The sequence below is a fragment of the Ovis aries genome, chromosome 11 (assembly GCF_016772045.2).
Source record: "Ovis aries strain OAR_USU_Benz2616 breed Rambouillet chromosome 11, ARS-UI_Ramb_v3.0, whole genome shotgun sequence".
In the NCBI taxonomy this organism is placed as follows: Eukaryota; Metazoa; Chordata; class Mammalia; order Artiodactyla; family Bovidae; genus Ovis; species Ovis aries.
In genome coordinates, this window is record NC_056064.1 from 12,545,940 (window position 1) to 12,560,341 (window position 14,402).

The following is a 14,402-nucleotide window of genomic DNA, read 5'->3' on the forward strand; positions in this document are numbered from 1 at the left end:
ATCCCATGGACTATATACAGTCCATGAAATTCTCCAGGCCAGAATACTGGAGTGGGTAGCCGTTCCCTTCTCCAGGGTATCGTCCCAACCCAGGGATCGAACCCCAGGTCTCCCTCATTGCGGGCGGATTGTTTACCAACTGAGCCTCAAGCCTAATCAGGGAGTACCCCTGACAATGGGCTCTGGATGCGTATCGAGTGCATCGACTTTCTACTTCTCAGGCCTGGAACGATGAGTGTGATCAATCGATTGCTTTTGACGACCAGTAAGTGCTGCGCGCTGATTGGTCCTGGTTGAGGAAACGGAAGAAAGGGCGTGCACGTGGGGCTCCGCGGCCTGGGGCTGGCACGCAGTCGGGGGGCGCGTCCCGGGAGAGACCATGGCGTCGCTCAGCTGCGGTACCGCCGTCTGCGTTGTCTGTTTGGAGAAACCCAAATACCGCTGCCCCGCCTGCCGCGTGCCCTAGTGAGTGCCGGGGGTCGCGGGGAAGGGGGCGGGCGGCGGGAAGCTCCGCGCCTCCCTCGGGACTGACGCAGCCTGTGGCTTTGTTTTTGCAGCTGCTCCTTGCCCTGCTTCCGGAAGCACAAAGGTAAGGCCCCCTTCTTCGTGGACCGCAGCGCCCTCATGCCGCTGCGGTCTCGGGAACGTGAATCCCGGGGCCCGGCTATCAGCCTATCAGCCTTGCAACGCCTGACCCTGGGGACCGCCTCCCACCCACCGTGGGCAGACGGATACCTCTTCCTGCGAATGCGCCTCCACTGTACGGAAAATAAAAAACCTTTCCTCTGCTCCACTTTCCTTTCTGCGTGCCATCTTTTTTTTTTTTTTTTTAAGTCTTTGGTTTTTGCCCCCAAAGCCTCTCCTAGCTGTGCCTTCCTCTTAGTTTTCAGCTCCGCGTTCTTTGGCAGAAGCTGCTCTGGCTGAGGTTAACGACGTTTTCTTTCTTTTAAGTGGTGTCTTCATAGAAACGGGGAGGTAACACCAGTTTTCTGTAAGGAGCAGCGACCCTGGCTCTCACTGTTACCAAGTCTACATGTCTTTTTCTATCGGCGCCTCTTTTCAGTCTTCAGGGAGCCTTTCCCACGCCCTCTTTTTCTGTGACTTTTCTGCTAAGAGTTCCTCACTGGTGGTTTGCCTGTAGTTTTATCCCCTCCAGTCTCTGATTTTACAGCTGTTTGTTTTGCGCACCACCTTCTCCGCTCCAGCTTTTTTTTTTTTAAATCCTAATGTCTTTGGAGCACTTTAAAAAAAAACACCTTTCAGCTCAAGATAGGAACGAAGTAGAACTGCTTTGCTGGAATAGTTTGGGAGCTGTGTCTGGAATGCTTCTGTCTGGTCTTACAGCCCTGTGAGGCCCCTGCCAAGACCCCCTAGCGCAATCTGGGTAATTTTTCTGATACACAGATTTGCGTAGTTCACTCCTGTGTTGAGAGTCTTCCCTGGTGGCTCAGATGGTAAAGCGTCTGCCTGCAATGCGGGAGACCCGGGTTCGATCCCTGGGCTGGGAAGATCTCCTGCAGAAAGAAACGGCAACCCACTCCAGTACTCTTGCCTGGAGAATCCCACAGGCCGAGAAGCCTGGTAGGCTACAGTCCATGGGGTTGCAAAGAGTCAGACACAACTGAGCGACTTCACTTTCACTTTCTCCTGTGTTGAAAACTCCAGCCTCTAGGCTAGTGTTTTTTTTGAGGGGCCAGGGGAACGCTGCATTGGTTCTTGTTTGCTGCTAAGGGACTTTGTCTAGTTGCGGTGCGGGGGGGTCCTTCTCTTTAGTTACAGTGCTTGGGCTTATCATGCAGTGGCTTCTCTTGTTGCGGAGCACTGGCTCTAGGGTACATGGGCTCAGTAATTGTGGCCCACAGGCTTCCTTGCCCTATGGCATGTGGCATCTTCTCAGACCAGGGATTGAACTGGTATCAAAGCACTGGACCACAGGGAAACTCTGCTTGCTTTGTTCTTATTAAAAAAAATTTTTTTTAATTGAAGTATAGTTGATTTACAATGTTTCAGGTATACAGCAAAGTGATTCAGTGATCTGTATCCTTTTTTGGTTCTTTTTCATTATAAGTTATTACAAGGTAATGAATATAGTTCCCTATGATATACTTTCCTTGGTGGTTCAGTGGCAAAGAATCTGCCTGCCAATGCAGGAGACACGGGTTAATTCCTTGAGCTGGGAAGATCTGCTGGAGAAGGACATGGCAACCCACTCCAGTATTCTTGCCTGGGACATCCCATGGACAGAGAAGCCTGGAGGGCTATAGTCCATGGGGTCACAAGAGTCAGCTACCACTTAGCAACTAAATGAAACAATAATATATTTTAGGCCCATGTTGTTTATCTGTTTTGTACATGGTAGTGTGTTTCTGTTAATCCCATATTCCTAATTTATCCTTCTTCATCCCTTCTCCTTTGGACCCATAAATTTGTTTTCTGTGTCTGAAGTCTGTTTCGGTTTGTAAGTAAATTCATTTGTATCATTTTTTAGATGCGATATAAGTGATATCAGGATTGTTTGTCTTTCTCTGACTGACTTCATTAGGGTTCATAATCTCTGGGTCCATGTATGCTGCTGCAGACGGCATCATTTCCTTTTTATGGCTGTGTAGTATTCTGCCGTATATGCATACACCACGTCTTCCTTATTCATTTTTCTGTTGATGGACATTTAGGTTGCTTCCATGTCTTGGCTATTGTAAATAGTGCTGCTGTGAACATTGGGGTGCATATATCTTTTCAGATTTGAGGTTTTATTTTTTCTGGATATATGCCCAGGAGTAGGATTGAGGGCTATGGTAACTATTTTTAATTTTTTTAGAGAATCTTCATACCGTTTTCCATAGTGGCTATACCAATTTACATTCCTACCAACCGTGTAGGAGGGTTTCCTTTTTTTTTTTTGAAGGAGTTCCTTTTTCCCACACACACTGCAGCATTTATTATTTGTAGATTCTTTTTTTTTTTTTTTTTGGCTTACTGAATTATTATAAGGTGAACACCACCCAGCTCAGGAAAATAAAACTTGGACTTCCTGGTGGTTCAGTGGATAAGAACCTGCCTGTGAATGCAGGGGACACAGGTTCTACCCCTCGGAGCTTCTAAGCCCGTGCACCACAACTACTGAGCCCACATTCTAGAACCTCTGCTCTGCAACAAGAGAAGCCACTGCAGTGAGAAGCCCGTGCATTGAAAGAGCAGCCCCTGTCTGTTGCAACTAGAGAAAGTCTGTGTGTAGCAATAAAGACCCGGTGCAAACAAAATAAAATAAAAATAAATTATATATTTTTAAAAATATTTAAAAAACTGCCTGTCAGTGCAGGGCCAGTGTGTTCCATCCCTGGTCTCTGAAGTTTCCATATGCCTCGGGGCAGCTAAGCCCGCATGCCACAGCTGCTGAAGCCTGTGCCCCTAGAACCTGTGCTTTGTAGCCCCCACTTGGTGCAAGGAGAGAGAAGCCCTTGGAGCAAGAAAGACCCAGCACATCCAAAAATAAAAAAAATTTTAAAAGAAAATAGAACTTTGCCATCCACTCCAGAAACCCCTCCACACGCCCTGTCCTGACCCACTGTTCTCACTTCCTGTAAATGACCACTCTGTTGAACTTTATAGCAGTCACGTCTTTGCTTTTTCAGTTTTATTATGCAAGTATGTATCCTGAAAGAGTGTTGTTTCATCTTGTTCCTAGTTCCCTGACCAGGGATTGAACCTAACCTAACCAAGTCCCAACCACTGGACTGCCAGGGAATACCCCCAAAATGTGATATTTCTTTTAAGTCGCTCTCAATTTGTAAATTGCTCCTCCATCCTCTGTTATTACCTTTTTAAAAAAACAATTTCTCTGTGGAAGAATTCAAGCCATTTGACTTGCAGAGTTCCCCACAGTCCGGGTTTTGCGGACTGCAAACTCGTGCTGCGGTTAGGCATACTCCTCAGTCCTCTATTTCTTACAAATTGACAGATTAGAGACTGGATCAGAGCTCAGGGTCAGTCTCTGGCAAAACTACAGGTGGTCTTAGGCACAGCTATAGATGGTGCATAATGTCTGGTGGTCTTTTTTTTTTTTAATTGAAGTATAGGTGATTTACAGTGTTACTAGTCTCTGTACAGCAGTGACTCAGTTATGCACATACATAGCATTCTTTTTTCTTTATATTCTTTTCTATTGTGGTTTATCATAGGAGACTGACTGTAGTTGCCTGTGCTATATATAGTAGGACCTTCTTGTTCATCCATTCTCCTAGTATTTTGCATCTGCTAACCCAAACCTCCTGCTTCATCCCTCCCCCAGTCCCCTCCCCCTCGGCAGCTACCAGTCTGTTCTCTGTCCAGGAGTGTGCTGCAGTTTCATAGGCTCATTTGTGACATTTTAGATTCCACATTAAGGTGCTGTGGGATGAGACAGACTGGCGTCTTGCAGGCGGCTTCCTCCTCTTGTGCCCCATCCTCCTGCCAGGCCTGCTTTGCCTATCCGCTGCCAATTGCTTGTCACCATGTCCTTGCACCTGGCTCGACTTGCTCAAGGGTCCGCTCCAGCCACGGGCCTTTCCTGCTGCCCGGAATGTGCTGGCAGCACCTCCCCTTCGTCTCCCCACCCTCTTGGGTGACTCGGATCCGACTCGCCTTACCTCGTCCATCTCTCTGTCCTCTGTGAGGCGGCACCCCTCCCAGGTGGGCCTGGTGAGTTTCATGTGTGGACTCCCGGTGGCTCGTGGAACCTGCACATTCAGTATCTGAAACCGCTGAGAACACAGTTTGCGGCTAATTAAAGTCAGTGTGTTACTGCATTGTGGTGAAGTCTCTGGGATCAGGCAGGACAGGGAGGATGGAGACGGGCCCTAGGGGAACGTGAGGCGGGCTTCCTCAGCCCTTCTGCCGGGCCCAGGTTTCTCCTGCCCCTTGACTGGATCTCTCAGTTCCACTCCTTCGTCCCCCACCCAGTCCCTTACCCCCTACGTAGGCTTCCCCCTAGATGCTGGATGCTGGCTTGGGGGAGTGCTGCAGCCTTGTCACTCAAACGGAGGTGACGTACACCTGAGATTTGTGTCTTTTCAGAGCAGTGCAAGCCTGCAGCTGGTCCTGTCGAGAAAAAAATAAGATCAGCTCTTACTGCAAAAACTCAAAAGCCTGTGGAAAACGAAGGTGGGTTGGTTGACTGCAAACACACAAACCGAGAAAAGGCTTTCAAATAGAATATGTGGAAAGAGGAGAAGAGACTCATGGACTGGGGCCAGGAGGCAGGCTCACCAGCGAGCAGCAGCTTCCTCAGCCCTGTGCACCGGGGGGCACACGTCGTCACGGGTGGCGAGGTGGGGCCGCCTGAAGATGCAAGAGAAGGACGGGGGGTGGGGGGCGCGGGGGGGAAAGGCCGCAGCCGTGGTTTGGGGTGAGCGGTGGACCCTGCTGGCAGGAGCCGCCTCTAGTCACGGCTTCGGGTCTCCCTCCCTGGGCCTGGCGGGGGTTCACCTGACCTGGACCCGTGTGGCGCATGGCCTTTGGCCTGGCTGCTCCTGGTGGCCCTCAGAGCCTGCAGCACGAGTGTCCTTCCCATCCATCTAGCCTTTTTAAAAATATATATGTATATATTTTTTCTGGTATTGGGCCTTGGTTGCCGTGTGCTGGCTTTCTCTAGCTGCAGAGAGCAGCACAGGCTCTAGGGTGAGTGGGTTTCAGTGGGACAGCGCTCAGGTTCCAGAGCGCAGGCTCCATAGTTGTGGTGTAGCATACAGGATCTTCCGGGCCCAGGAATTGAGCCCGTGTTCCTTGCACTGCAAGGCAGATTCCTAACCCCTGGGCCACCAGGCAGGCCCCACGTACCCTTTCTTTAATGCCGCCTGTGCCCCGTGCACCATGCTGGGCTCTGAAGACGGCCCCTCCCGGTGCCACTGAAAAGGTATTGAGCAGTCAGAGCCAGGGGATGGCCCGCTTCTGCCCTTTGAAAAACTTCCTTGTTGCGTTCACAAGTTTCCGCCCTTGCCGAAAACACAGGGAAGTCCTGTCTGCGGGTTTTTAGACAGGGCTGGAGCCATAGTGAGCAGAGGTAGGCTGGGAAGAATTGGAAAATAAGGCCCTAAGCCCAAACATAGTTCAAGTGTGTGAACACTAGGAGGCATTTGTTAAAGTCACCAGCTCTTCCCTTTCCTAAAATAAAGCGTGTTAGTGTAGTCACAGATTCCTCAGAAGTGGTGGTTTCGTCTGTACCCGCTTGCTTTCTCTCTATTCTTGTCGTTTGTGTGCACACACATTTATTATTTACTGGAGCTGTTGAAGTCTGGCACCTAGGTTTCCTTTGTGGTCACTTAAACAGGTGACTGTTATGTTCCTTAGATGATGGCGACGACTCTGTGGCTGATTTTCTCAATAGTGATGAGGAAGAGGACCGAGTGTCTTTGCAGAATTTAAAGAATTTAGGTAAGTCTGCAGGTAAGACAGTTTTTAAGCTAAGTCTGTGCAGATAAAATAACTTTTTCTTAGGTGAATGGCATTAAGATATTTACAGAGGTCTAATAAAGATTCGGACAGCATTTAACTTGGAAGCCAGCTGACGTGCTGACCTCACCTTACGTGAGCATGCATGCTCAGTCATACCCGACTCTCTGCAACCCCCTGAACTGTAGCCCACCAGGCTCCTCTGTCCATGGATTTTCCAGGCCAGAATCCTGGAGTGGGTCGCCATTCCCTTCTCCAGGGGATCTTCCTGACCCAGGGATCAAACCCACACCTCGTGTGTCTCCTGCGTTGGCAGGTGGATCCTCTACCACTATCGCCACCTGGGAAGCCCTACCTCATGGGAAATGCTGGGTCGGGGGTGCAGCGTGCTTGGTGTTTATTACGTTTGGAACATCTGGCTTTCAGCCGTCTCTGCCTGCACCCACTTGAGCTCAGCTTGGCTCTCCTCGCTGTTCATTTTAAGGGGAGTCTGCAGCACTGAGGAGCTTACTGCTCAACCCGCACCTCAGACGGCTGATGGTCGACCTCGATCAGGCGGGCGACAAGGCCGAGCTCATGCGAGCCTGCATGCGGGAGCCCTTGTTTGTGGAGTTTGCTGACTGCTGCCTGCGCATCGTGGAGCCGCCTCAGCGCGAGGGTCCTTAGGGTGGATTGCTGTGTTGTCTGCTCCTGCTGGGAGGCCGCCACATGGGGGGCCCTGCCCAGGGGTGGTGCTGCCAGGACTCAGCGGCTGACGTCAGGTGGGCCCCCAGACCCCTTCCAGCACTGCAGGCTGGGGCGCAGGCAGGCGGAGGTACTTACGGTGGCAGACCCATATGGAGAGAGAGCTCGATGTTCAAATGGTGGTTTTTAAGTGTTTTATTTTTGGTACAATTAAGACATAAATATTTACTGAGTTTCCACACCCATTTGAGTAAAAACTTGCTCAGTGTTTCTAAATAAAATTTTGGTGTGGTGTTTCTTTGGTATATTGCATTGATCATTCTTGATTTACAATCTAGTTGCTTGACATTAAATTAATCACATATTTAAATAGTAAGGTTTTGTTCCTTTTAAAGGAACTCAAGGCAAAGTTTCCCCCAGCCACAATTCTAGAGCTGATTTCAAGCTGACTTTGCCTGTGGGGTTGGAAGAGTGAGGTGCCCGCTGCAGTTATGGCCAGCACCGCTGAGTTGGATCCGTGAAGGTAGTGAAGGCCCTGATGTTTCCTAATCCTGGTTTGGTCACTGCCAACCCTGACACCCATCAGGGTGTGGAGGCAGGGGGTGCGTAGCCTGCCGCCCCAGGCCACTGGTGCAGCCGCTGGCCCGCCTGCCCACAGAGCCACGGCTCCCTGAGTGCGCTCGGAGTCGCTGTGGGAGTCGTCTGGCAGCCGGGTGTTGATTACATGTCTCTGGCGAGGCCGCTGGCAGGAAAAGGCCTTGTGGAAACAAAGGCATAGGGGATGGCCCAGCTGGGCGAGGCTGGGAGGGGAGAAGAGGTCACACGTGGCCCGGCCTGTGTCTTTCCAGCAGGATCTGATTAAAGCCAGTAACACTGTCGGGCGAGGGTCCAGGGCAGGTGTCAGCGTAGCGCAGTGGAGACTTTCTGCAGTGGAACCTGATTGAGCCCTGGGGAGGGAGACGCAGCTCAGCCCCAGCTCCCGGGAGGTCGAAGGGACCTCTTGGAGCGAAGGCTAGGAGTGCAGGGAGGTAGGGACACCCAAGGACCTGCTGGAGTCACAGCAGTGGCAGACTGAGTGTGGTTTTCCTCCTTACTCTAAAATGGTAGCAAAGTCCAAAACGGTATTAAAGACAAACTGTCACGTCCACCTAGCATGAGATAGATGAGGAAACGCTAGGAGGGAGCGCTCTCCTGCCAAGAATATCATCTGTCCCAGTCTCAGGACTGCTTAGAGCTGGAAAGTCAAAGAGCTGCACTTGTGTTTACGCTCTGGCGGGCCTGAGTGTTGTCATGGCGATTTTATCCAGATTATGTCCTATAGGAATTCCTCCGGTAGGAAATGCAGTTTCCTTCCTCCTGCCTTGTGTCACTTGATCCTTGTAAAAGGTGGGTATTAGCCCTTGTCTGCGCTCGCTGCCTCTTTCCCTGGCGGCTGCCCACAATATAAAACCCTGAACCACTGACTCATGTGCTTCTCAGGAATAAGATAAACCAAGGGATACAAGTGAGGGGAAAGTGTGTGTTAGTCTCGCTAGGTCGTGTCCGACTGTTGGCCACCTCATGGACTGTAGCCCGCCAGGCTCCTCTGTCCCTGGGAGTTTCTAGGCGAGAATAGTGGAGTGGGGCGCCAGTTCCTCCTCCAGGGGATCCCAACCCAGGGAATGAGCCCGGGTCTCCTGTATTGCAGGCGGATTCTTTACCGTCAGAGCCACCAGGGAAGCCCAAGTAGGGGGAAGCGTGTGGTGCTAAATCCAGCGCCACTGGAGGGAAAAGCTGCTGTTACCACGACCCATTTTTCTGGAAGTAGGACTAATTTAAAGATGACTCAGAAGAGATGCTGCAACACTTGGAGGCAGCTTTTCACCAGTGGAAGGGCTTTGGAAAACCCTAACTGTAATGATGGGGACGACGCGACTGCTGCCAGCTGGGGTGCGTGGGGTTCGGAGGCCTTCGTCTCAGCCTCAGTCCCGCTCCTGCTGAGACCCCTGGCTCTGCCCCCCACCCCGCACCCCAGTCCGAATGCCAGCCCCATCGCATGGCGCACCTGAGGCAGCGCTCGGATGGACAGGACTCCAGCTTGTTCTTGGGCCGTCTGGATGGCGCAGCTCCTGGGGCTGCCCACAGGGAGCTGGAGGCAGGCGAAGACCACCAGCTTCCTCTGAAAGCCGTGAACACCCACCGCTCCGTTGGCCAGGGCCAGTCCCAGGGGCCAGAGGCGGGTTATTGCGCCCTGGAGCCTGGTCTGAGCCAGGGGCAGTGGGCTGGAGCTCGGGGAGCAGGGAGCTTGAGATGAGTGTTTTTCTTCCACACCATCCAGTTCTTCAGAAGCAAGGAAGGCCATTCTGATCTTAAAAAAGAACACCACATCACAGCTTTCTCTTAATGGAAAACAGAAACCAAAAGGCTCTTTGGTGATTCACCCTTAACAAAGTGAACTGAAGGGCACCTGGCTGGATGCGGCACAAGCCTGTACCCACGGCGGCTGTGCTGAGGATTCACATTCTTTTAAAAAATAACGGCCTTTGGGGTGTGCTCAGAGCAGGGGGCCTGAAGAAATGGCTCGTCTGTTTATAACACACCCGACAGGAATCTGGGTTCACTGTAACAAGGGGCATAAAACGTGTGGCCTTCCTATGAACAGAAACCCAACACGTGTCCCCCTGACCTCCACGTGGCTGCTGGGCAGGGCCAGTACTGGAAGGAAAGTCGCAGCACGTAGTGGGGGAGCTTGCCACCTGGAGCCTGTCTAGTCCACGCCTGGGTGGGCCAGGAGTAGTCTCATAAAGGGTCTGAACCTCTCATTTCAAGGAGAAAAAGATTCCAACTGTGTGGGAAAGGCAAAACTGTGGAGACAATAAAAAGATCAGTGGTTGTCAGGAGTTTGCAGAGAGGAATATACAGAGTACAGAAGTTTTCATGAGCAGTGGAAGTACTTTGAGCGACATTATGGATATATGTGGTCATACTTTTGTCCAAACCCACAGAGTATGGAACTGCTCTGCCCATTGGAGTGAGCCCTAAGGTGACCTGGGGATGTTCTGATTATGTGTCAGCGCAGTCATCCTTGGTCTAAAAAGAAAAAGAGAAGAGGTACCATTCTGTTGATAATGGCTGTTCATGTGAGGGAAGGCCATATGTGGGGAATTTCTGTACATTCCTGTCAAGTTTTATTTTAAACCTAAAACTGCTTTAAAAAAAGAAAAAGATCTCCAAAAAAAATTTAACACTCAGGTAGACACTTTTGGCAAAACTTTTGTTTCACTTTTATATATATATACATATTATATATGTGTGTGTGTTTGTTGGATTGTGATAAAAAATATATATTTTTTTAGATCAAAGAAGCCTGCAGGCCACTGTGGTTAATTATGCTGGCAAATAAAAGCATAAATTAACCTTAAAAAAAAAAATCCGCCTTATTGAGATCTAATTGATACACTGTAAAATTCACGCTTTTAAAGTGTATGGCTGTGTGAGTTTTAGTGTATTCCCGGAGTGCCTTGTACCCGTCACAGCTGTCCTGCCTCATGGCTGGCGCGGTGCCCACATCACTCGTGAGGCCCTGCGGTCACCTGCCCCGAGGGCAGGGCCAGTCCCCAGCCTGGGCCCATCACTGGCCGCCCTGACCTCCGGCTCAGCACTTACCCTCCACTCCCGCCACGCACGCTTGATGACAGTGGCAGCCGCGTGCAGCCGCTGGACGTGCTTCCGAGCCAGCCAGGAACGGACGGCTGAGGGGTTTGTCCGGAAACAGGAAACCAGAGTTAACATGCTGGTTAGAGCTCTTGGTAAACCAGGCTACACCAGTGCCAGAGCTGCCGTAAATGTGGGAATGAACGGCGGCACCTGCGTGAGGCCAGGGACCGAGTCAATGGGACATGGACCTGGCTCTGAAAAACAGTGCTCAGACCTGCAGGCAGATGCCTACAGCCAAGGGGAAGCTGCCACCTCCCATCCTGGGCAGCGCCCAGGGAGCACGAGGGGTCTCAACTGTCTGCACCTTTTAAAACGACCTCTAAAAAAAAACAAAAAAAATGACCTCTATTTTTGGAAGCCCTCATTTGAATTTGCTCGCTCGCCTTATGAATCCGTGATGGATGCCACCACACACCCACACCTGGTGAAGGTCATAGCTACTGGACGGGAGACTGATCATGGGGCAATTTTAATTTTCTCCTTTTGAAATAACGCATTTTCTGGTTTCTTGGTACAGTCACTCAGAAAAAGGGCTATTTGGTAAAGACAGGAAAGTCACCGGTTATCAACCCAGGTAGTTTTGCAGCACCCTTCATATTTTTCAGGCCTACACACACACCCCTTAGGAAGGTGGCATCACCTTGCTGTGTAAGCGCATCATGCAGGTTTAAGCATCAGATTGGAAGTGGGGTTCCCATGAAACTAAAAATATTCTTCAAGAACACTTCTTAGCTGGATCACAAGGATGGGTCCATAATGTAGCCATGCCTCCACCAGCGTCAGATACTTGGGTTGTTTCTAGTATTTTTGCTTTTCAAAGTGAGGCTGTCTCATGGTTCATACATTGCTTCCCTGTTTCATCAGATCTTACTGGTTTTTACCTTCTTAAGCGCAACAAGCCCAGGAACCCAGGTGATGATGGGAGTTGGTGTCAAGGGGAATACTACATGACAAACATAGCTAGCTGGGACTGGGGGAGGGGGATTCAAGGCGACTTCTGAGCCTCTGCCACCTATGGAGCACCCTTAGTTGGGGTGGGACGTGGTCTGCACTGAACTGGGGGTGCTCTGGGTGAGCTGGACAGGGAATTGGAGGCCCAGCACACCACAGGGTCATGCAGTTAACATCTAGAGGCTGGGACACAGGCCGCTTTGGCCTGTGGGGACTCTAGGAGCAGCGTCTCAAGGGAAACGGGTATCCTGTGGGGCCATGTGCAGCTGCAGAGATGGCCGCCCCTGGGCCCACCTGCTGGCCGTGAGTGTGGGCCATGTGCCCCAGGCCCCCTCCTACCTGCCTGGATGAGCACAGCTGCCCGCCTCCGCCTGGCCTGCGTGCGGCACCGGTGTCTCCTCCAGCCACGCTGGATGTGGCGGGCACACTGCTCCAGCACCTGGGCACGCGCGCGCTCCAGGAGCTCCAGCTGGGGGAAGGGCGTCCGCTGAGGTCCTCAGCCTCCTGCGTTCCCCGTCCTCCACCCAGGCCTGTGGCCGCCAGCTCCTCACCCCAGGCCCGCTTACCGTGGAGTCGGTCATGAATACCTTGGTCCTGCCGCAGTGCAGCGGGGCTGGCAGTGCGTGGAGGATCTCCTGGAGGAGGCCCCGCAGCGTGGCCGGCTCGGTGCACGGAGGGCGCTCTGAGGATGGAGACATGGCCCGTCAGCGTGTCACCATCCCCTCAGCGTCCCCCTGACGTACCACAGGCTTCCTTCCCGCTGCACCTGCTTCTCAACATCCCTTCCTTCCTTTTGGGGAGGAGGCCAGAGGGGGCCTCTTCTCATTGTCCCCCAGGCTGCCCCAAGGGATCTCGAGGTCCCCCTGGAGGCTGTGCCCTGCACTGGCCGGCAGCCCCCACCCTGGAGGTCCCCTCGGGCAGGGGGCACTTGGTGCCTAGACTCCCACGCTGCTTCGCCAGCCTGTTTCCAAGGCTCCAAACATGCTGAGGGCCGCACAGGGCAGCCCAGCCTCCCCCTCTGCCCCCGAGCCCTCCCGCCCCGGATGGAAAGTGGAGAACAGATCCCCAGACCCCAGCGGAGGCCCTGCCTGCCCCCCACACCTGGCAGGGCAGCTCCTGCAGACGGAGGGTTTACCTGAGGGCTCTGACCACCTTTAGCTGCCCAGGGCCTCTCTGGAGACAGCGGCAGCCAGAGGCGACGCAGCAGATGAGAAACAGCAGCAAAGCCGACCAGGGGCCCGGGGGGCTTTGGGCAAGAGACAGAACAGGAGAGCACACCGCAGGGAGAGCGGGGAGAGGTGGGGAGAAAGGATGAAAGGAGTGGGAAAACTGCCCGAGAGATGGGAGATCCAAAGAAGAACTGTGCCTGCGGGTGCAGGGCCCCGGGGCAAGGCTGGGGGGGGCGGTGTGCTGGGGGGACTCGCCCCGTCCTTGGCCTTTGCCCAGGTGTGTGTGTGTCTGTGTGTGAATGTATTGGGAGGACGCGGCAGCCTTTGCCCAAGTGTGTGTGTCTGTGTCTGTGTGTGTGTCTGTGTGTGTGTGTGTGTGTGTGTGTGTGGGTGTATTGAGGGGACTTGCCCCGTCCTTGGCCTTTGCCCAGGGTCTTCACACCTGCTCTCACAGCCTCAGTGACGCCAAGTGCGACAGACAACCCCCCGAAGAGCAGGCCTCTCCTGACATCCCCCTGGCCAGGCCTGGCCCGGCAGCTGCCCCCAAAAGAAAGCCCTTTCCCGACCACTCTTCCCTGCTGGCCGGGCCTAGCTAATCCTCCCTACATCAAATCCAGTGCTAGCCAAGTCCGACCAATTTATTCCCAACATTCCCAACTGTGCCCACATCTAGAGCCTCTCTCCCCTTTGGCCACTCAGGGCCCCACCCCGCAGTGGCCTCCGGAAAGCCCCAGGCTGGAAGTGCCTCCCATCTATCTGGAGACTGTCCGGCTTCTGGGACTGGGGTCCGCCTGCCCCCAGCCTCGCCTCACTGTCCTCTATCCCCAGGAGCCAGCAAGCTTCAACAGCCTGGAGCTCCTCACACACACGGTGCTGTCTCCTGTCCATGCAGTGCCTTCACCCAGCTAGTCCCACCCCACCTCAGACGCCACCTCCTCCAGGAAGCCTTCCTGGTTCACCACGCACAGCATCCCATTTCTGTCTCGCCATTTTCCTCACTGCTTAACTGCCTTCTTTCAGTCTCTCCCACTGGACCAAGAGCCATGAGGGCAGGACTGTGTCTTACGCATCTCTGAGGCCCCAGGCCCTCGCCCTGAGATGGTCCAAGTAGGTGCCCAGGGAACTGGGTGAACAGATGACTGGCCAGTGGGTGCCCTCACCTGAGCGCCCTCCATCAGGACACGGGCCATGGCGGCCGAGGGTTGTGGCAGGACGGAGCCTTCTCAGTAGCTCGTACCGCTCCACAAAGTTCCGGTGAGAGACCCTGGAAGCCGAGACAGGTGGAAGGAGAATCAGAGTGACCAGCGGGGAGCCGGCTCACTGTTTACTCTGCTCGACCACCCGTGAGACACTGCCCTGCTGTGCCCACTGCATGGATGAGGTCACTGGGCTCCCTTGGCGGGAAGCCAGCCTTGGCCTTTGCCAGATGGAGCCTTGCTTTTCTCCGCAAGGCCTTAACAGAGTGCACTCGCTCTC

At 53.0% G+C, this 14,402-nt stretch overlaps 2 protein-coding genes and 1 non-coding gene across 6 annotated transcripts in view; 2 read left to right on the forward strand and 1 right to left on the reverse strand.

Annotated features, from left to right (window-relative positions):
• Positions 1–315: 315 nt before the first annotated feature.
• ZNHIT3 (zinc finger HIT-type containing 3) lies at positions 316–7,415 on the forward strand. Its single transcript, XM_012185251.4, has 5 exons — positions 316–465; positions 558–589; positions 5,053–5,139; positions 6,325–6,408; positions 6,911–7,415. The coding sequence occupies exons 1-5, from the start codon at positions 380–382 to the stop codon at positions 7,090–7,092; spliced, it is 471 nt and encodes a 156-aa protein (XP_012040641.2). The 5' UTR covers positions 316–379; the 3' UTR covers positions 7,093–7,415.
• Positions 7,291–14,402, reverse strand: part of MYO19 (myosin XIX) — a 33,281-nt gene continuing 26,169 nt past the window's right edge. For 3 of the 4 annotated variants that reach the window (XM_027975321.2, XM_027975322.3, XM_042255354.2), the window contains 6 exons: positions 14,087–14,190; positions 12,324–12,439; positions 12,097–12,226; positions 10,756–10,841; positions 9,155–9,457; positions 7,291–8,057 (listed from right to left, as the gene is read on the reverse strand). In XM_027975321.2, the coding sequence (XP_027831122.2) occupies positions 7,929–8,057; positions 9,155–9,457; positions 10,756–10,841; positions 12,097–12,226; positions 12,324–12,439; positions 14,087–14,190 (868 nt within the window). In that variant the 3' untranslated portion in view covers positions 7,291–7,928. Of the gene's footprint in view, positions 8,058–9,154; positions 9,458–10,755; positions 10,842–12,096; positions 12,227–12,323; positions 12,440–12,892; positions 13,004–14,086; positions 14,191–14,402 lie in introns of those variants that run through there. The other variant, XM_042255355.1, reaches the window with a different exon arrangement.
• Positions 9,635–9,764, forward strand: LOC114117095 (small nucleolar RNA SNORA11). The gene has a single exon (XR_003590886.1). It is a non-coding gene; the product is annotated as a small nucleolar RNA SNORA11 (small nucleolar RNA).